The 23,033-nt window shown below is 45.3% G+C and overlaps 1 protein-coding gene across 16 annotated transcripts in view; it reads left to right on the forward strand.

Moving 5' to 3' along the window:
• Positions 1 to 23,033, forward strand: part of RIMBP2 (RIMS binding protein 2) — a 591,563-nt gene that overhangs the window by 114,295 nt on the left and 454,235 nt on the right. For all 16 annotated transcript variants that reach the window (XM_068243476.1, XM_068243541.1, XM_068243461.1 and 13 more), the window contains 2 exons: positions 7,690 to 7,866; positions 11,024 to 11,158. In XM_068243476.1, coding sequence (XP_068099577.1) covers positions 7,690 to 7,866; positions 11,024 to 11,158 — 312 coding nt within the window. The remainder of the gene's footprint in view (positions 1 to 7,689; positions 7,867 to 11,023; positions 11,159 to 23,033) is intronic.

Here is a 23,033-nt window from a genome sequence, read left to right on the forward strand (position 1 = left end):
AAATTGATATAAACTGCCATTGATTAGCACTAGTGATTTATGGAGCTGCATAAATAAATGATTATTGATTAGCAAAGATATTAATGTGTGAAGAACCCAGTAGTGTTATGTTGCTGTGTTGTTACACTTCCCACTAGGGTCTCACTGCTGTTGTAGAAGGATCTTTACTCCTCCTAATGTTTTCACTGTGATATGAAGTAAAGTAAATATACAAAACAAAGTGTTAGGCCCTGTTCACAGTGCTCAGTGGTGGTGCAGAATAATTCTGCGGTCAACTCACAACCCATACAATTCTATGGTCCTGTTCACACTGCTGTGTTGTAACTGTTCGCATTATTAAAACTCATTGCATGCTGCTTTTGTATTAACCTCCTTGCCGGTTATCCCGAGCTCAGCTTGGGGTAACCTGCGCAGGAGGATTTCTCAGGCCCCGCTGGGCCGATTTGCATAATTTTTTTTTTGTTACATGCAGCTAGCACTTTGCTAGCTGCTTGTAATATTCGATCGCCGCCGCTACCCGCCGATTCACCGCTACCCGCCGCGCTGAGCCGCCCCCCCGCCCCAGACCCCTGCACAGCCTGGCCAATCAGTGCCAGGCAGCTCTGAGGGGTGGATCGGGATTCCCTGTAATGTCACGACGTCCATGACGTCGGTGACGTCATCCCCCCCCCCGTCACCGAAGGCGATCGGAGTGGGTGGGGGGATGCCGCCGCTCAGCGGCTATCATGTAGCGAGCCCTGGGCTCGCTACATGATTTAAAAAAAAAAAAGAATTAGACCGGCAAGGAGGTTAAAGTGGTATGAAACTAAGTATTTCCTCTTTGCTCTAAAAGATTTACAGCATAAACTCTACTACCACAAAAATTTGTAAAAAATAATGTAGCAGAACAGCATTCTAACAGTTAAACACAGCCAGGGGAGCCTCTAGGCATAGGCAGTGCAGGCCATTACCTGGAGTGCCATTGGTCCTGGGGGCGCCATGTTGCTGGATTAAGCCTCGCCCCTGGTCTAAGCCGCGCCCCCTGACTGAAACCACACCCACTGACCAAGTCCCGCCCCCACGGGGGTTTTATTACTTGCTTCTGCTGCATCTGCTTAACATAAGTTGCAGGCAGCTGCCACTGTGTCCTTCTGTGCCTTGTACATCCTTCCCCCCCCCCCCTTTGTGCCTCTTTCTGTCCCTTTTGTGTTTCCTTCTGTCTCCTTGTGCCTCCTTCAGTCCCTTGTGCCATGTCTGACCCCCTGTTTGTCCTTCTGTCTCACTTTATGCCTCCTGTCTCCCTTTGTGCCTCCTATCTTCATATGTCTCCTTCAGTCCCCCTGTGCCACCTCTGCCTTCTTCTGTCCCCCTGTGCCTCCTTATGTCCCCTTGTGCCTTTCTTTGTCCCCCTGTGTTACTACTGCCCCCCTGTTCCTCCTGCAGTCCCACACTGCCTCCTTCTGTCCTCATGTGCCTCCTTCTGTCTCCCTTTGTGCTTCATTCTGTCTCCATGTGCCTCTTCAGTCCCCATGTGCTACCTCTGCCCCCTGCATCTTCCTTTGTCGCCCTGTGCCTCCTTCTGTGCCCCTTTGTTCCTTCTTCTGTCTCCCTGTGGCTTTGTCTGTCCCCCTCTGCCTCCTTCTGTCTCACTGTGCCTCCTTACAACGCCCTCTGCCTTTTTCTATCACCCTTTTGTGCCCCTTTCTGTTCCCCTTTGTGCATCATTTATTTCCCCTTTGTGCCTCCTACTGTCTCCTTGTTCCTCCCTTTGCCCCCTTTGTGCTTTTTTTCTGTCCCCCATTGTGCCTCCTTCTGCCCCACTTTGTGCCTCCTTCTGTCCTTTTTTGTGCCTACTTCTGGCCCTCATGCCTTCTTCTGTCCCCCTGTACCGCCCGCTGCCCCTCTGTGTACCTCCTTCTGTTCTCCTTTGTGTATCATTCTGTCCCCCATTGTGCCTCCTTTTATTGTCCATTGTGCCTCCTTGTATTGTCCATTGTGCCTCCTTGTGTCCCCCTGTGTGCCTCCTTCTGTTCCCTTGTACCTCCTTCTGTCCTCCTTTGTGACTTCTCCTGACCCTCATGCCCCCTTCTGTCCCCCTGTGGCTCCCAATATCATCCTATGTGCCTCATTAAAGTGGAGCCCTGTGTATTTTCTGGTGAAACGCTGCCTGCATTGTGTATTTCTGGTGAAATGCTGCAGCCTTTACATGTATTTTTCTGGTGAAACGCTGCCACAATAAGTGTAATTTCTGGTGAAACACTGTTGGATTATGATTATTTTCTAGTGAAACACTTCTGCAATACGTGTATTTTCTGGTGAAATGCGGCTACATTACGATTATTTTTGGGGGAAGGGGTGTAGGCACCACAGGTTTTCTTGCCTGGTGTGACAAAATGGCTAGAGGCACCCCTGAACACAGCACTTTGTTCTTCAGTGGAAAGCTTTAATGGGTAGCTTCTGGCTGCATCGGAAGAGGTGACATCATCTTTTGTTTACTGTCTTTTGTCAGATACATTTAGTAAACATTAGCAAACTGCCAAAACTGAACTGTACTGAGCAGAGAAGCAGAAAGTGTTGAAGTGATCACTAGATAGATTTTAACCACTTCACCTCCAAGGGTTTTTTCACTTAAAAAAACAGAGCAATTTTCACCTATCAGCACCAGGGGAGGACTGGGACCTTTTGGCCTGGGGGGACAACACAAACTAGAGGCCCGTTTCACGGCATCCCCAGCCCAAAGCCATATTTTTCTTGTGTGCAAATCTTCAAATTGTGATGACTAACAGCCCCAGCCACACACACACACACACACTATGTACCTGATGCCTAACCCCATTTCTCCGCACAATCTACTTGTCTGTGTCTGATGCCTAACCTTAAAGGAGTTATCAGGCTTTTTTTTTATGAAAATAAGTGCTACTTACCCAGGGCTCGTCCAGCCCCAAGCTCCCAGCATGTCCCTTGCCGCAGCTCTGCAGTCAGCTGTTCGCTGCCGCTGCCTCCCAGCCCCCGGCGATGACATCAGGCCGACTGCGCCTGTGCGAGCGGCGCTGTCAATCACCGCCACATGGACCAGAGCGTACTGTGCAGACGCAGAACTACTGCGCCTGCGCAGTACACTCAGGTCCACGTGGCGGTGATTGACAGTGCTGCTCGCACAGGCGCAGTACAGGCCGACATCCAGGTCGGACTGGTGCCATCGCCGGGGACTGGGAGGCAGCGGCAGCGAATGGCTGACTGCAGAGCTGCGGCGAGGGACATGCTGGGAGCGTGGGGCTGGAGGAAGCCCCGGGTAAGTAGCACTTATTTCATTAAAAATGCCTGATAACTCCTTTAAACAACCCCCCCCCCCCCACACACACACACACAAACCTACCTACCTGGTGATGCCTAACCCCACTCCTGCCCACCCACCATACAAACTACTTGTCTGACACCTACCCCCCCTCCAACTACCTGTTTGACAGTGCCTAACTGCCTGCCTCCCCCCTCCCCTGCCGCAAATCACACCACAAGAAGAAAAAACGTTCCCCCTCAGGCCAGGGTCAGAATGGGGATGATTATCACACACACAAAAAAACTCAGAGGGCACTGGCCTGGGCAGAGAATTGAATTTGACAGCAGTAGCAGGCAGGCAGGCAGCCAAGTGTGAGTAACTCAGTGACAAGAAGGGAGAAGAAGTACAGAAACAAAATTTATAAAAACCACCTTCTCCTCTGGCAACCTGGACCCGACCTCCTCTATCCTCCTGGCTCCTCAGTCCTACACCTCCTCCTCCTCCACAACAGCAAGCAGCTATAGGTGGCATCTTCGACTCCCAGCCCCCAGAGTGTCCGACTCCTCCAGCCAGGACAGCCAGCCAGCCACTCGTAGCCGCAGCTCCAGGCCCCCAGCCCCCCCAGCACAGAAAGCTGAAGAGTGAGACAGCTCACTCCGACGACACCTCAGGCACAGCAGCACAGGGGAGGACTGTGTCCGACTCCTCCAGCCAGCCACTCGTAGCCACAGCTCCAGGCCCCCAGCCCCCCCAGCACAGAAAGCTGAAGAGTGAGACAGCTCACTCCGATGACACCGCAGGCACAGCAGCACGTTGCGGGCGGCAATGGCTCCAGGCGGGGGGCGGAGTCAAGCATGGTCAACCCACCGGGCCGGAGAGGACCTAAGCTATTTGTGTCCTTGTGCCGCTCACATCCACCGCAGGCGCAGCCATGCACAAGGGCACACCACGGCCGGCCGCCTCAGCCCCTTCTTTGATTGGATACTTCAACTTGCCGGGAAATATCGTGCGGGGTTGCGATCCCCACTGCGAACCTGTCACCTGTGGTATGTCTGCAGCCCTAATTATTTAAGATTCGGGCGGCCCGGGGGGCAATTGCCCCCCGTCCCCCTGGGCCAGTCCTCCCCTGATCAGCACTCCTTCCATTTATTCGCCTATAACTTTTACTACTTATCACAACCAAACAAACTATATCTCTTTTTTTCGCCACCAATCAGGCTTTCTTTGGGAGGGAATTTTTGCTAAGAATGATTTTATGCTAAATGTGTTTTAACAGGAAAAATAAGAAAAAAACTGGAAAAATTATTTCTCAGTTTTCAGCCATTATAGTTTTAAAATAATACATGCTACCATAATTAAAACCCACACATTTTTATTTGCCTATTTGTTTCCCTAGTACAATGCATGATGCCAATATTTTATTTGGAAATAAAGGTGCATTTTTTTAGTTTTGCATCCATCACTAATTACAAGCCCATAATTTAAAGGGTAACAGTAATATACCCTCTTGACATACATATTAAAAAAAATTTCAGTCCCTAAGGTAACTATATATGTTTTATTGTGTGTGTGAGTGTGTGTCTTGCGCATAGCTTCCCTATGCATAGTATTACTACGCAAACAGGAAGTAATGCGTGTTTGTGTAAGTATTGGCTTTTGTGAATGACGGCGTCGTCTCATGGATGGCCGCAGTCATTCACACGAGGACTTACATCAATGAATGGGAACTATGTTCCCATTCATTGATCATCCGGGTAACGATCGGCAGCAGTAACAAGTGCGGGAGTCCGTGGCAGGGAGGGATGCAGCAGCTATGTCCCTGCAAGGAGATCTGGGATCCTCCAGGGACGTAGTTACTCGTCCCAGGGGAGGGGAAGTGGTTAATATACAAATACAGCAGCTATGCAATAAAATGCAATGGCAGTTTTCAGAGCAGGTAAGCTGTGCTTTTGGGAATTTTTAATTTGTAGACAGACTATTTCCTGTGTACAAAAGCACATATGATAACTGTATGGGGAATACAAAGTAGAAAAACACATATTTATTGAATGTTATGCAAAAGGTGGATCAGCGCATCACCAGGCCGCCTCCGAATGGCCTTGAATCGGAGGTGCGCTGAGCCCCCCCAGAAACTGCAAACGCACCTTGAACCCAAACGGAAGCTCTGCATATACACCAAAAGCAAAGCTGTTAAGTGGGAGTAGCTGACCAAAATGAATTAAATTAGTACATGGCAAGGAAATGAACAGCGCTACTTAAAAACAGACAAGTGCCTACCTGCAAAAGAGTGCAAGCCCCACTTGTGGGATAAAATACACACCTAGCATCAGGGACGGGCCGAGGCAGAGGCTGGAGAGGCTCCAGCCTCAGGGCGCAGTGTAGGAGGAGGGGGTGCACAATTCATTCAGCTGTCATTCCCAATTGTGTTTGAAGCAGAAAGAAATAAAAAAGGGGATACATGACAGTGGCTGCAAGCCAGATAACTAGAGATTAAGGTGTTGGGGAGGTTGGGGTCCCTGGGGCACCTATTAGTCTAATAGCAATCAGTGTGTGAAGGCTGGGGTGGGAGGGATGGAGGGGCGCACTTTGCTGTCTCAGCCTTGGGTGCTGAAGGACCTTGTCCCGCCTCTGCCTAGCATACACATGACCTGTCTACCACTGGAGGATGTTGGTTTCCTGTAACAGCTTGCATGCAACCTATTAAGTACTCGTCCCTCCCACTGCGAAGAAGTCAATCCTCCATGGGAGGGGGCAAGGAAATGAACAGCGCTACTTAAAAACAGACAAGTGCCTACCTGCAAATGTTATGTCAGAGTTTTATCCCACTTTAAAGTCAATGTTCAGTCTCCATTGTAGTTCACACCCATTTTAATGCATGCATTATGCAACTGACCACTGTGAATCCAGCCTTACTGTAAGGTCTAGTTTACAGTGCTCAATTACATTACAGAATAATTATGCATGTCAACTCAATGCCCATACCATTCTATGGGCCTGTTCACAGTACGGTGTTGTAGCGGATCGCATTACTCTGACTGCATGCAGGCTTTGTATTAAAGTCTATCATGTCCAGTCTTCATTGCAGTTCACACTCAAAACAGCGGTATAATGAGGGCACAAAGAGAGGACTGGGAAGGCTCTATGGGATTTCAGAGCCTTCCCTCTCCATAGCTCGATATCTAACTATTTGTTTTTTTCACTTGCTTTAGGGTAGTCTGGAAAATATTAACAGTGGCCTCAGTTCACTAAAGGCGCGTACACACATCTGATTCCTTCAAACGACGGGTCATCAGACCATCATGTTCTTAGTGAATTGAGGCCAGTGTCTGTTACCAGCAAGTGTATTGCCAATGAAGATAGCTGATGAATTCCCCTCACCAGTGATGTAGCATAATACCTGGTAAAGGCAGTTCTTAGGCAAAATTTTTCCCAGGGCGAGGGTGTAAAAATTGCACCCCCCTCCCCTTGTGGGCTCGAACGTTATTTGCAATGCGGCAGTATTTAGCCCCCAAATACAGGTAGCTAGTTGTCCCCTTAATACACAGGTAGCCAGGTATAGGTGTCCCCAGTATAGGTAGACAGGTAAGTGTCACCAGTGTAAGCAGCCAGAGCCCCCAATGCAGAGCTCAGCGGAGTGATTAACTCGCTTCCTGGGTGGAATGCGGCACATGCAATACTTCTGGTTTCCTCTTTGGCATCCTGGTCTCCATAGCTGCAGGACGCCAGTCATCACGTGACCACGGGGACTATGGAAACCAGGACGCCGAAGAGGAAGACGGAAGTATTGCATGTCCCTCATTCTGGACAGGAGGGTGAGTTAATCGCACCACTACGCTCGGCATCCTCCTCTCCTCCCTTTGCTCCTCCCTCCTCAACTGCATCCCGAGCAGTAACCACCATGCAACTTCCTATCAGATCGACTGTTCGAATCAATAATTTCCATCATTTCCGATCTGCTCCCGATTTGAGAACAGGATAGTTTTTCAGATCATTACTGCACAAAATCAATTCCGTCCTCAATTGGTAGCAGATCGGATATGACAGATATTATCTATTCCACCCATCGATCTGATGGGAAATTGAATTGTGTGTACCAAGCATTAGATCACTAGTGACATTTATCAACTGATGATTGACTACATGTAAATTCATGGAGAATTGTGTGTAGGTTTCTCCTTGTGACTGATTTGTTGATAACTGTGTTATCCATGTGTGACAACCCTTATCATGTGTCCTACTCATATTTTTCATTGTTTCTCTTCAGATCTATCTTTTCTCCTTTTCTATGATTTTTTTTCAGACACATATTATTGTTTTGTCATGTTCTGTCTCTGTTGTACATAATTTATTAGACCTCAGATGCAACAATGTTAAAGCAAAGTATTTTGCATCCTGTTTTTAAACATGTGCTTTTTGAATGTTTTTTATTCCAGGAGAAGAACATTTCTACAGCAGTGGTCAGGAAGCCGCCCAGAAAAGACAGCATGCGTTCAGTGAATGGAGGACCTGCTCACCCGCCTGGCCTGAGCAAGGAGTCTGAGAGAGAGGTGGAAATCCGCCTGCTGCAGGTGGAATGTGATGAGCTCAGGACGAGACTTGGATGCTTAAAGGTTGGTGAAAATTCTAAAATAGAGTTGCACGTCGCAATTTTACTTTGCCTGTTTGTCTCTACTCTGCTAACTTTCATGGAATATGCGTGCAAAAAATCTACTGAAATCCTTATGTGTCAGAGTCTGTTTCCTGTAGTCTTCTGGAGAATAGCATCTGAGTTGCAGAGAAATAGTAGTAGACTGAATGCAAACAAATGGCAGTGCACTTAGGGCTGGTTCAGACGGACGTTTGGAGGCGTCGCGTTCATTGGCGTCGCGGTGGCAATGCGTTCGTGCTTTCAGCAGCGTTCGCATTGCGTTCGGATGCGGTCGCGGTTTTTCTTCCCCTAGGGGGACATTACCCGTCGCGGTTAACCGCCCCTGGAAGCAACATGTAGCTTCCAGGGGCTCCTTGAACGCCAGTGAAAATCGGGACCCGAACGCCGCGTTCGTGTAAACGCGCGTGAAAGCTTGGTACAAACGCTCCCATTCACTTGAATGGGAGCGTTTGACGCCAAGCCCCGAACGCTGGCAGTAAACGCTCCACAAGCGTCCGTCTGAACCAGCCCTTAGTCAAACTAATGAATAGCAAGTGAGGAGCTTAAGAGGCTGGGTGAATGCAGAAAAACCTGAAGGGACCTTGACTCAAACTAACCTGAAGACAGAGGACAGGGCTGCCTTCAGGGCATTACAGGGGGGCCTCCTGTATGGGGCCCGAGTGAGTCTGAGGTCTGGTGAACAGGGCCACAAAGGTGCCCCAGCTGCAGTCTGTGTGGATTGCGGGGCACTGCATATGCAATGTTCTGGGGCACAAACCTCCATCATGCTCCCATAGCTGGGATCGGACTGCACAAGCATAGTTACAGTCTTAACAAACTCAGCATAAACAGAACCCTCCCAGCCATGGGAGTGCATGAAAAGCAGACTCATGGATGTTAGTATTTTCAAGACTTCAGAGATTGTGATTTGCCATGTGGGAGCAAGGGGGGTAAGGGGGGCCCAGTAAGTTTTCCCAGTATGGGGCCAAAAAAATTCTGATGGCAGCCCTGCCAGAGGATATACATAACACCTTCAAAAGAGTTGTTAATTCCACATATAAACAAGCAATTGGCAAGCTCCTGGGCTGAAAATTCCATGCAGGTAGTGCTCTGGTTGGGATTCATACCAGGGACCCAGCAATGCAAGGTGAGAGGGCTATCTACTACACCACCGCGCAGACCTACTACTGCTGATATGCACAGAAGGATCCGCAGACCAAGTACTGGTAGAAAACGCTGATGTTCTTTATTCAAAACTACTACTGCTGGGTCCACCATTATCCCTCCTACTACCGCTACTAGTTACTACCATTGTGCCTACCACTACCACTCCTACTACCGCTACTAGGTACTACCACTGCACCTAACACTGTTCCTCCTACTAGCACTGGGCCTACCACTAGCCCTCCTATTACCGCTATTAGTTACTACCACTGCGCATAGCACTATCCATCCTACTACCACTGTGCCTACCACTATCCCTCCTATTACCGCTAGTCACTGCTGCTACATGTACTCTACTCCCATTACTCACTACTGCAGAACCGGAACTAACCTCATTGCTGCTAATTCTAACACTAATCTTTCTAGCCCTTCACCAAACCCTAACCTTGCTACACCTAACACTACCCTCCCTTCTCCCAGGGCCGGGCCGAGGCATAGGCTGAAGAGGCTCCAGCCTCAGGGCGCAGTGTAGGAGGGGGCGCAGAATTCATTCCTAATTGTGTTTGAAGCAGAAAGAAATAAGGGAAGGGGATACATGGCAGTGACTGCAAGCCAGATAACTAGATATTAAGGTGTTGGGGAGGTTGTGGGCCCTGTGGCGCCTTTTAGTCTAATAGCAATCAGTGTGTGATGGCTAGGGTGGGAGGGATGGAGGGGCGCACTTTGGTGTCTCAGCCTTGGGTGCTGGAGGACCTTGTCCCGGCTCTAGTTTGTCCACTTTCAGATCGTAACACTGTCCCACCGTTGCTTTCTGAACATAAAACTAATGCACCGTCGCTCCCAATTAATCTACTGTTAAGTGCACTAATTCTAAGCGCTTTGGCGCACCATAGCTGCAATTAACAGGCTATGGTAGTGCCGAGGATGCCGTCTGCCACTTGCGCCAAAAGTGAGCAGTTCGGAGCCGAGAACTTTTAGTTTAAAAATCAAGTGCACATTGGCACCTTCCATGTTCCTTTCTCTTTCATAGGCTTCAATTCATCAAGCATTACCACATTCGGTAATACTGAAAATAGCTGACTTTACGGACTTAAGAAAATGTTAATTCATCAAAGCTGTTACCGCATGAAAAGCTGAAATTACAGCGCAATGAGATAAATTACCGACTTGTGCTCAACACATGTCAGTAAATGTCAATTCATCAAGGTTACAGCATTCGCTAACACATTCGGTGATCATCGCCAGCTCTCCTCTGTCCTTAACTGGCTTCGAATGCCTTCCTGTGTATGTTCTCATGATTAACAGGAGCAGGCAGCCAATAGAAACAGCCCCTGTTCTCCTGCAAGTGCCCTGATAGGTCTCAGACCCCCCAGACAGTGAGCAGAGAGAAGGGACAAAACATATTTTCCAGGTTCCCTTCGGTGGTGTAACCCTTTCAGACCCTGTTTGAAAAAGCAAAGTTGCTAGTGGTGAAATCACCAAGCATGGCATTTGTAATGTCTCCGGGAAGGTCATCTAAGTTGTGGCAATTAAATAAAATGTTAAACACTGATGGACAGATTTAGAGCAGCAGAGCCAGATTAGAAAACAGTGAATGTAAGAAAAGTTTACATCTAAAGGGATGTCAGGATGCCTTCTATTGTAAGTGCCTCTGCAGCTTGTAAAAACACAGAGACCGCGCTGCTCCAGCTGCTCTGCTGTTATCGAAGCCATAGTAGTTCAGTAACTTAAGGAACATCTACCTCACATGTGAAAATATTGATGAATTAGCACACACAAGTGTAAAATACCGAATGCAGTATTTTAAGGACTGGGATTTTGTTATCGAACAGCCTTTGATGAATTGAAGTCATTAAGTGTTTTCTTTAACTGCAGTGGATAAAAATGAAACTATCCAAACTGGTGAGGGTGCTTGTATGTATTCTAGATAAATTCATTCTAGCTAATTTGTCTTCATATCTGTTTGCTGAATGCAGGAGGGTCTCATGGGTCAGAAGCCGAGTGATGTGGAGCATTTGCTCAAACAGTCCCAGAAGGAGCTGCTGTGGCTACAGAGGCAGCTGTCATTCCTCTCCAATGGCAGTCCGTCCTGCATCCTATCCCCAAACAAGGTAACAGGCCAGCATGCTTTCCAACATAATAAATGCATTTATTTCTAAAGCTCCTATATTTATCTTCCATGAAGCACAATGCATGTTCATAGCAGTGGTAAACAGTTCTGCTGACTCTGACATTCTCAGCAAAGTAATTTATGCAGCTTTAGGTATACAATTTATTGCAGCCATATATCAGGAGTGCTAAGAATGGTCTCAGAGGGAATAAGAACTTTGATCTACAGCTATTATAAATTGCACCATGATTGCTTATATTCTGGGTTATTAACATCTCTTGCAAGGGTTTTGCTGTACCTACCTGATTCAAAGCACTGAATCTGTTTAATTAAAGTTGAACTCCAGGCAAAACATTATTTTTACCTTTCAAATGTATGTCATCTGTACTATGTAAAGCCTTGTTTTAGGATTGCTGCAGCTTTGCAGTGCAGAGTGTAGTGCTGGCACTGCTCATCAGTGGTGATTATGTCAGTCTGAGAGTTCAGCTAATTGTTAAGTTAACGTGACACTGAAGTGAAAAAAAACCCTTATGATATAATGAATTGTATGTGTAGTACAGACAATTACTAAAACATTGGTAGCAAAGAAAAGAATCTCGTATTTCTATTTTCAGTTATATAGCTTTATTTTTTTATAACATTGCATCATTCTCTAATATTTTGCAGTTAACAAACTACACTCTGTATTTTAAACTAAGAAACAGAGCTAAGGACCATCTGAACTTCCCTGCAGTAAAACCTTAAACCAATAAGAAACAGTGAGAGACAGGTTGAGATAAGTGCTTCAAAAAACAGCACTGTAGCCAACCAAGCTTGGGAGCTCAGAGAAGCTCTTTTGCATAGATAACTGAAGTTTCTTAACTCTTCCTGTACTGGAAACAATATGAGACTCATATCTGTGCTACTAATGTTCTATTTCTTAGCTGTTCTACGCATACAAATCATTATCTCATCAGTTTATTTTCACTTCAGATTCCCTTTAAGCCTTGTACCCGTGCTAGATGCCTCGTACACATGCTAGATAAAACTTGGGTGAGGTGACTGATAATGACCATATGTGCTGAGCATCTAGTGTGTGTACAGCAGCCCCCGATGCCCTCCCACATCTCGACCAGCGGCAGACCGGCAGATTGATTTGGCCGATCGCTGATGACAAATAAAATGACTAAAAAACTAAAAGGACAGTAAGCATTTTCACTTACCTCCTAAATGAAACATACAATATATTGCCACAATGTTTAGCTGTTTCAGCAATGTGCCTATTAGGGACATGGTTAGTGGGTGCCAGACTAGTGATCACTGGTCAAGAAGGGCAGCTTAGTGAGGAAGAGAAGGGTGGGCATACTTTATGAAATGAGGCTCAGGAGCCTTTCACACTGGGGCGATGCGGTGCAGTATTTTTACTGCATCCCACCGCAGAGCTATGAAAGTCTACGGGGACTTTCACTCCGACATGGTGCGGCACGATGTGACGAAAGGGAAATATTCACAGCATCCCGATGCTAGGACAAATCTACATTACTGCCTGGTTCTGCGTCGATCTGTGGCGACGTGCAGCGGACTGGAAGCCATGTAAGTCTATGGCGGTGTGTGTGTGAAAACCCGTTGCAAGTTTGATGCAGGTGCGGAACCTTATTTTTAGCAATACGCTTCCGCGCACGTGATAGCTTTGGCCACAGGAAGTGAGCGTCACTTCCTGCTTGGCCAGCTGCCAGACAGGGATTACCGCGTACTAACACAGAAAGCCTTGAAGGCCTGTTTTTGGCTGGGCTGCACTGCTGCCGCCAATCCACAGTGTAAAACCAGCCTCAGGCTTTTAGTTATAAACAGTTGGACAAAGTTTCAATTTAAAGTATACTATTTGCGAAGTTTGTACAGGCAGTGTTTGTCAGCCAGATACTTCTATTGTTAGTATACCTATGTTGTAAACTGCTTATCATCCTCATTGGTTTGAGCTGTCTGTGGGGCTTGTGCCACTAGATTTGTCATGGCAGCATATTACACCCAGCTTTTTTGTAACATTGTAGCTTTTCTGTATAGTATCCTTTTAACATTGTTCATCATTTTTATCATTGCCTTGTGCTGTCTTTGTGTCCAACTCTACTATGGTAGAAAATGCAGTATACAGTGGCTTGCAAAAGTATTCGGCCCCCTTGAAGTTTTCCACATTTTGTCATATTACTGCCACAAACATGCATCAATTGTATTGGAATTTCACATGAAAGACCACCACAAAGTGGTGTAAACATGAGAAGTGGAACGAAAATCATACATGATTCCAAACATTTTTTACAAATTAATAACTGCAAAGTGGTGTGTGCATAATTATTCGGCCCCCTTTGATCTGAGTGCAGTCAGTTGCCTATAGACATTGCCTGATGAGTGCTAATGACTAAATAGAGTGCACCTGTGTGTAATCTAATGTCAGTACAAATACAACTGCTCTGTGAGGGCCTCAGAGGTTGTCTAAGAGAATATTGGGAGCAACAACACTTTGAAGTCCAAAGAACACACAAGACAGGTCAGGGATCAAGTTATTGAGAAATTTAAAGCAGGCTTAGGCTACAAAAAGATTTCTAAAGCCTTGAACATCCCACCGAGCACTGTTCAAGCAATCATTCAGAAATGGAAGGAGTATGGCACAACTGTAAACCTACCAAGACAAGCCTGTCCACCTAAACTCACAGGTCAAACAAGAAAAGCGCCCATCAGAAATGCAATCAAGAGGCCAATGGTGACTCTGGACGAGCTGCAGAGATCTACAGCTCAGGTGGGAGACTCTGTCCATAGGACAACTATTAGTCATGCACTGTACAAAGTTGGCCTTTATCCAGTTCGGCCTATCTGGACGAGCTTCCTCGTCCAGATAGGCACTGGTGCTGCCGCCGGCTCGTGCGCGCGATCGGGCGCGCCCCCGCGCGCGCTCCCGCTGCCCGCCGCTAGCCCCCCGATCAGTGAATGGGAATATAATTCCCATTCACCGATCTAACTTCCCCGCAGAAATACCGACGCTTTCTCTCCAGAGAGCGCGGTATTTCTGCCCCCAGGAAACAACTCCTCAGCATTTTAGTTCCTAGATGCGAGCTGGTTCGCATCTAGGACTTTTTTCACTGTGGCCATCTTGTGGCCAAATAGTAAACTGCACCCACATACATTTTTGATTAAAAAAAAACATTATTTTACATTTAAAATTAGCAGTTTCCCTCCCACACCAAAAATTACCCACATACACTTTTTTTTATTAAAAAAAAAAAAAAACAGTTAAAAAAACAAAACAAAAACAACATAAATAGTTACCCAAGGGTCTGAACTTTTTAAATATGCATGTCAAGAGAATATGTTATTATATTATTTAAAATTATAAGCTTCTAAATAGTGATGGACGCAAATTGAAAAAATGCACCTTTATTTCTAAATGAAATATCGGCACCATAAATTGTGATAGGGACATCGTTTACATGGTGTAATAACCGGGACAGATGGGCAAATAAAATACATGCATTTTAATTACGGTAGCGTATATTAATTTCAAACTATAATGGCCAAAAACTGAGAAATAATGAATTTTTTCCGTTTTTTTCTTATTCTTCCTGTTAAAATGCATTTACAGTAAAGTGGCTCTTAGCAAAATGTATCACCCACAGAAAGCCTAATTGGTGGCGGAAAAAACAAGCTATAGATCAATTCATTGTGATAAGTAGCAATAAAGTTATAGGCGAATGAATGGGAGGTGAACGTTGCTCGGATGCATGAGATTTTCGGCACTGCGGCGCTGAACCGGTTATGGAAGAGTGGCAATAAGAAAGGCATTGTTAACAGAAAGCATAAGAAGTCCCGTTTGCAGTTTGCCGCAAGCCATGTGGGGGACACAGCAACCATGTGGAAGAAGGTGCTCTGGTCAGATGAGACCAAAATGGAACTTTTTAACCAAAATGCAAAACGCTATGCGTGGCAGAAAACTAACACTGCAGATCACTCTGAACACACCATCCCCACTGTCAAATATGGTGGTGGCAGCATCATGCTCGGGGGGTGCATCTCTTCAGAAGGGACAGGGAAGCTGGTCAGAGTTGATGGGAAGATGGATAGAGCCAAATACAGGGCAAACTTGGAAGAAAACCTCTTGGAGACTGCAAAAGACTTGAGACTGGGGCGGAGGTTCACCTTCCGGCAGGACAATGACCCTAAACATAAAGCCAGGGCAACAATGGAATGGTTTAAAACAAAACATATCCATGTTTTAGAATGGCCCAGTCAAAGTCCAGATCTAAATCCAATCGAGAATCTGTGGCAAGATCTGAAAACTGCTGTTCACAAATGCTGTCCATCTAATCTGACTGAGCTGGAGCTGTTTTGCAAATAAGAATGGGCAAGGATTTCAGTCTCTAGATGTGCAAAGCTGGTAGAGACATACCCTAAAAGACTGGCATCTGTAATTGCAGCAAAAGGTGGTTCTACGAAGTATTGACTCAGGGGGGCCGAATAATTACGCACACCCCACTTTGCAGTTATTGATTTGTAAAAAATGTTTGGAATGATGTATGATTTTCGATCCACTTCTCACATGTACACCACTTTGTATTGGTCTTTCATGTGGAATTCCAATAAAATTGGTGCACAATAAAATGTGCGTTGCATCTTAACTGCGACTGGTGTGCTGATGTACTCTACTACGTTGTGATTACCAGTGACACTGCCTTGTCACCACATCAAGTGGAATCTAGTGGCAGGCAAATAGTGATTGGTGTATCTAGTGGCAGGCTGGTAGCAGTAGTTAGATCCTAGTGATGGGCAGGTATTGATAAGTAGACTATAGGGGCAGGCTAGTAGTTAGATTCTAGCAGTAGGTGGTAAGAGTCTAGCAACAGACTGGTTGTAGCAGTTATGCTGGGAATACACAGTACTTTTCCGTGCTCGATTTTGCGCCCGATTCTCTTATCTGCCATCCGTTTTCCTTATCTTTTCCCATTGTTCCCTATCAGGATTCGATTCAATTTGATTTGCCATTGCAAAACAATGGCAAATCGAATTGAATCGAATCCCGATCGGGCATGTCGGATTTAATAGAATTGTAATCGAATCGCACAAAGAATCGTATCGTGTAGATGGGGCTAGTGTTTTGGCTCATGCTGAAAACCGTGCACCCCAAGCCCCTACTACAGATCTACAGGTCTGAAATACATTTGTTTAGGAGGATACATGCTGGATTTGAAGATGTAACATTTGGGATTCATCATCATTTATCTTTTTTTTTTTATCTTTATTTTGCCTCCTAATGAATACATGTCTGTAATTATATTTTCATTGTTCCACTCTATCAATGTATTTTCATCTTAATCATTTATTTATATCTTTATAAGATGACACTACAGTCTAAACATTTCTTATGAATACAAAATGTTCTGCTTCTGAACTTGGGTGAAAAAAAAGCTTCAAATCTTCATAACATTTATATCTGGGAAGGGCTATGACCACAAACAGAACAAACAGAATCCATTAGCCTTGAACTGCCTTCCATAAAGTCCTTTTTAAGAGGTTGTTGCTTCATACTAAGGACAGTCAATGGCTTTTAGTATGAGTTCTTCTCCATTTGTTTAAGGTCATGCCTCTCTGAGAGAGAGAGAGGAGAGAGAGGAGAGAGAGGAGAGAGAGGAGAGAGAGGAGAGAGAGGAGAGAGAGGAGAGAGAGGAGAGAGAGGAGAGAGAGGAGGAGAGAGAGGGAGGGAGAGAGAGGAGAGAGAGGAGAGAGAGGAGAGAGAGGAGAGAGAGGAGAGAGAGGAGAGAGAGGAGAGAGAGGAGAGAGAGGAGAGAGAGGAGAGAGAGGAGAGAGAGAGAGGAGAGAGAGAGGAGAGGAGAGATGAGGAGGAGAGAGAGGAGAGAGAGAGGAGAGAGAGAGGAGAGAGAGAGGAGAGAGAGAGGAGAAGAGAGGGGAGAGAGGAGAGAGAGAGAGGAGAGAGAGAGAGAGAGAGAGAGAGAGAGGAGGGAGAGGGAGAGAGAGAGAGAGAGAGAGAGGAGAAGAGAGAGAGGAGAGAGAGAGAGTTTTTTTTCTATACAGAGAACAGGCACCTCTGTCTCAGACAGCGCCATGGGCTGTGGCCCTCCTCAGTTTGTTACAGCTTGATACTGTTTCTTTTATGGTTGGTGACAACTTATGCACCCTCTAGTAACAAATGTCTACCCTGGAATTCTCTAAGTGCAACTAATGTACAATAAAAGTAGATATACTGTTGACCTATGGACAGGCATAAAGACAAAAGTGGGGAAGTTCCTAGGACCCATTCAGTCAGGTGTCCTTTATTAAATGAAAACTGGACTCAGAGTGGTTTCTCCTGGCAATTGATCCACGTTTGTACTAAAGCCCTGTACATGCTTACAGTAATAGTTAGTCTAAATAATCATTCTTGATAGTTTCAGAAGGCCTGTTGATAGTGTTTGATAGTTTCAGAAGGCAATAAAACAAACAGGTTTTCCTGCATGCCCAATTGCCAGTGAGCTGCTGTGTGAACATTGAGAGGACATTTGTAAAAGGTTCTTGAACAATCTCAAACTTTGGTTCGAAGTGACCCTAAATTGCAGATGGTCTTACATCACCTCTGATTTGAGCAAATATGCATATTCCAAATCTGTGTAACACCGATCGGTCAGACTGGTTAGAGAGATGTCAGCGTTTGCATCAGAGAAAAATGGAGCACAGCGCCTATGCTTTGAAATGAGACCACATTGAAAACCCTACGCTTAACGCTATTTAACCATAGTACTGCATAATAATGGCGCACGGAGAAAAATGAAGAAAGATGGCGCACAGTGCCGTTATCAATAGCGCCGTGCATATGCCAAACAGCAGACATTATTGCGCACAGTGCCGTTATTTATCAATAGCACCGTACATATGCCAAACAGCAGACATTATTGTGCACAGTGACGTTATATAACAATGGTGCTGTACATAAGTCAAACAGAAGACGTTATTTAACTCCAAAACTGTGAATGGGTTTAATTAACACTGTTAAAAATTCTAAAGATGTCCCAGATTGAGGATTTAAAAAAAACAATATTAACGTTAACAACTTTGTTGAAGTAATGTGCAGTACTGTAAATGTTAACTAACTTTAATACACTGTGGCTGTGCAGGATTGGAGGTTTAAAAAAAAAAAAAAAATCTTACAAAAGAAAATGGGAAATTAAATTTTAATTGCATAGCATACCGTTAAGGTTCATTAACTATAAGCAATGTTAAAATGATTTGAAAATAAAAAATGGCAATTAGTCAAGTAAAAAATAATAACTTTAAATAAAGATTACTATTAAGAGCGTTAGTTATTAATATCAATATTAACATTAGTTAACGTTTTTGAGAAGAAGCTTTTAAAATGGTAATAAACAATTCAGTGTTAATGTTAATTAACAATAAGTGGAAGATAGATTAGCGGCATCACCGTGCGCCATTATTCGCAGGCGCCATTTTCGTATGTACCCGTCAGCGTTTCCCACTCTAGTGATTAGAACGCAACAGAAAGTCTCCTAAACTCAAGATACACCGGGTCCGATCCAATTCACTTTTTCTCTCACGTTTCTACTAGATACATATGGATCCTACCTGAATGGAAGTATCACACGCATCCGCATTAGAACGCACTGTGTTGTGCACACAGATCATGAAGTGGGACATTGGACTTTACAGGCGGATGAGGAAGTGATAGACTGATTGAGTGATCAGGCTGATTGAGTGATAGGCTGATTGAGTGTTAACCAGCTTGACACGCAGATTTAAGGGGGGGGGGAGTGTTCTTTCCCTCACCAGCTCAACCCAGTTGAAGTCCGTAGAAGGCAGGCGCAACGCGTAGGTGGGCGGGGCTTCAACCCGCATGCTGTCCTGGAGCGTTCCGGAGTGTCTCTGAGCAGGGATCTTCCATTGGCGTTGCTGGCCTGCCTCTGGCTCCATATGGCCGGATACCTCTCCACTCGGATTGAGGGCCGGTGAAGACTTGGAAGTCTCGGCTGTGCGCACAGCAATCACCCAAGGACGACAATTGGATGAAGAGTGGTGAGTCCCGCATCGCGGGTGAAGAGTTCCCACTTACCCTTTGCCGACACTTGGAAACCATTGTGTTATCCCTGGCCAGTAATCTGACACTCCACAGACGGCCTGCATCCCCACTCTGTCCCTCAATCCTTCCTGCAGGGTAGATTTCCAGTTAGAGGTACCGGTACCCCTGTTTGGGTGGTGGTATGAGAGTGTGTTTGCGGCATGTTTGATTTTGGAGCGCTCCAGTGCTTTTTAATTGGTTTTATGGTTTAACCCCCATGTGTGTCATTTTCTACTAATAAAGTGTTCTTTATATTCAGCCTGTAGATTGATGGCACTTGTTTCTTTGATATCACGTTTCTACTAGGTGATATTTTCAAGTTATAAATAAAGGCAACAACAAGAAGGAAAATGCTCGTAATAATTTTTACAGTACTTTTTCACATACTTTTTGGTACTTTTTCAACTGCAAAGGGCTGAAAAGTTATTTTAAACAGAAGATGAAAAATAATCTCCTAACAGAAACCTTAACGTGAACTTCCGGACTAAAAATCTACTCAGCAGAACTGAAAAGGCTTGGTGTTTCGTTAACAGTTTCGCAGCATCAGAGCTTTGTTTTTCTTGCCAAAGCATCATTTTTAGTTGCATTTTTAGCTAAGCTCCACCCATCAAAGAAAACTGTTGGGCGGTTATTCCCTGATGCTGTGCAAAGCATGATGGAATTTCCTATGTTGTCGTTCACGTTGCCTAGCAACTGGGAGGGGTGATCAGCACACAGGACAGTTGGAACTGTGTCTCATGCTCCCTGTCACCTCCTTTCAACCAAAAATATGGCTGCCATCATGAAATCAAACATGCGCCTGTTCTTTTAAAACAAGGTGTGTAAGAGATTATATTACCTATCTATTATAATTAACATAACTAATCTAACTTAATGACAGTATGTTTGTTTAGGCTGGAGTTCCTCTTTAAGAGAAAAAGTACATTTGAATAGGGCCAACATAGGAATAAAACCCCGGCAGTTAAAGTACATAAACAAAATGTCATTCAAAATGATCTTTCCTGATTGCTCCATGTGACAGTGTTTACGTACTTTAACTGCCTGGGTTTTATTCCTATGTTGGCCCTATCCAAATTTACTTATTCCTATGTTGGCCCTATCATAGGTACTATGATCACTCGGGTACACTCCCTGCCTGATCTGTACTGTGGAGAGGGGAAGGACAAACAGGAGATGTCCAACTGGCACTCACAACTACAGCTACTGTAGCTGTTGAGTGAATATTATCCAACTCCTCATCAGGTCACAGAAGAGGAAATGGCTAGCATCTGGGCATACCTGTACACTTGGTAGATTGTCATTATAAGCAATCCCAGGAAAGCTTAAGTCTCGCCTAGTTTTAGCCACACACCAACATATTGAGTTAGAGGTGTCCGTGAGTTCCAGGATCCTCTTATTCCTACTGCCTTTGAATATTCAACTGATAGCCAGTCCACTGGAAGCACTCATGTCTGTAAACCAGCGCATATGCACTAAGCATGTGTCAGTTCATGAGCCACATATGCCCAGTGCACAGCAGTGAGCTCATAAGTGGGCATGTGTGAGTTCATGAGCTACATATGCCCAGTGCACAGGAGTGAGAGCATAAGTGGGCATGTGTGAGTTCATGAGCTACATATGCCCAGTGCACAGGAGTGAGAGCATAAGTGGGCATGTGTGAATTCATGAGCTACATATGCCCAGTGCACAGGAGTGAGAGCATAAGTGGGCATGTGTGAATTCATGAGCTACATATGCCCAGTGCACAGCAGTGAGCTCATAAGTGGGCATGTGTGAGTTCATGAGCTACATATGCCCAGTGCACAGGAGTGAGAGCATAAGTGGGCATGTGTGAATTCATGAGCTACATATGCCCAGTGCACAGGAGTGAGCTCATAAGTGGGCATGTGTGAATTCATGAGCTACATATGCCCAGTGCACAGGAGTGAGCTCATAAGTGGGCATGTGTGAATTCATGAGCTACATATGCCCAGTGCACAGGAGTGAGAGCATAAGTGGGCATGTGTGAATTCATGAGCTACATATGCCCAGTGCACAGCAGTGAGCTCATAAGTGGGCATGTGTGAGTTCATGAGCTACATATGCCCAGTGCACAGGAGTGAGAGCATAAGTGGGCATGTGTGAATTCATGAGCTACATATGCCCAGTGCACAGGAGTGAGCTCATAAGTGGGCATGTGTGAATTCATGAGCTACATATGCCCAGTGCACAGCAGTGAGCTCATAAGTGGGCATGTGTGAGTTCATGAGCTACATATGCCCAGTGCACAGGAGTGAGCGCATAAGTGGGCATGTGTGAGTTAATGAGCTACATATGCCCAGTGCACAGGAGTGAGAGCATAAGTGGGCATGTGTGAGTTCATGAGCTACATATGCCCAGTGCACAGGAGTGAGAGCATAAGTGGGCATGTGTGAGTTCATGAGCTACATATGCCCAGTGCACAGGAGTGAGAGCATAAGTGGGCATGTGTGAATTCATGAGCTACATATGCCCAGTGCACAGCAGTGAGCTCATAAGTGGGCATGTGTGAGTTCATGAGCTACATATGCCCAGTGCACAGGAGTGAGCTCATAAGTGGGCATGTGTGAATTCATGAGCTACATATGCCCAGTGCACAGGAGTGAGCTCATAAGTGGGCATGTGTGAATTCATGAGCTACATATGCCCAGTGCACAGGAGTGAGAGCATAAGTGGGCATGTGTGAATTCATGAGCTACATATGCCCAGTGCACAGCAGTGAGCTCATAAGTGGGCATGTGTGAGTTCATGAGCTACATATGCCCAGTGCACAGGAGTGAGCTCATAAGTGGGCATGTGTGAATTCATGAGCTACATATGCCCAGTGCACAGGAGTGAGCGCATAATTGTTTATTTTTTACAATATTAATTTATATTTTAATTTAGTCAGGGTTTGCCCTTTGTAAAATCTTTACTATCCCCGCTTTCTATACTGAAATGTATCACTGGTGGTGAGGTCTTTAGTTCTACCAGGTGATCTGTACAGAATGTTTGTTAATGAGAGTTCTATGTACAGAGGGAGGTATTGCTTGTTTTACCGTTGGAAAAATCTGTTATTATCCACAATGCAACAAGGTTCACCGACAACAAACTGTCAGGACCTTGGTCATGACATCACACTGTGGGAGGAGTTTTATCACAATATCGGCCATACAGACTCCTGATTATCTATTCAAGAAGAGATGCATTTTTTTTGTGGGAAAGGAGGTGTTAGCTACTGATTGTGATGAAGTTTAATCCTTGGTTAAGGTTCCTCTTTAAAGATTCTGGGTGGTTCAGTAGCTTCTCAGATCCTCCTGAAGTCCACCGCTGCTGCTACCCAAGACCCTTATACTGACCATATTTGCACATGCCCAGTATAGGAGCACAGTCTAAAAAATCATATTCAATAAGATCTTCAAAGCATTCAAAAACAGTGGCTTCAGGTTCGTTTTAAAAATGCTGCCATGTGCAGAGAGCGTCCTTTTCCACCACAGAGGATCAGGATTGCACATTTTGCTTCAGTAAAATAATTGCACTGGTAGGCCATTCAGTTGGCGTAATCAAAATCTGCCAGTGGTTGGCCAGAACAACCATTTCCCACTTCCCCAAAATCTAGTTAAAAAGTTTTGGCTTGAAGCCCACTTAAAAAATGAGGCCATCAGTGGCACGTATACTTTCAAATTCAGTTCAGTAATTACAAACGGCAAAGTAGGAGCTAAAATTAAGCCGTTTCTGCGTTCCAGCTGACTAATGCTAACTGCATATGCAGGAGTTAATTTATTTCATAAAT

This window comes from Hyperolius riggenbachi, chromosome 1 (genome assembly GCF_040937935.1).
Source record: "Hyperolius riggenbachi isolate aHypRig1 chromosome 1, aHypRig1.pri, whole genome shotgun sequence".
Classification (NCBI taxonomy): domain Eukaryota; kingdom Metazoa; phylum Chordata; class Amphibia; order Anura; family Hyperoliidae; genus Hyperolius; species Hyperolius riggenbachi.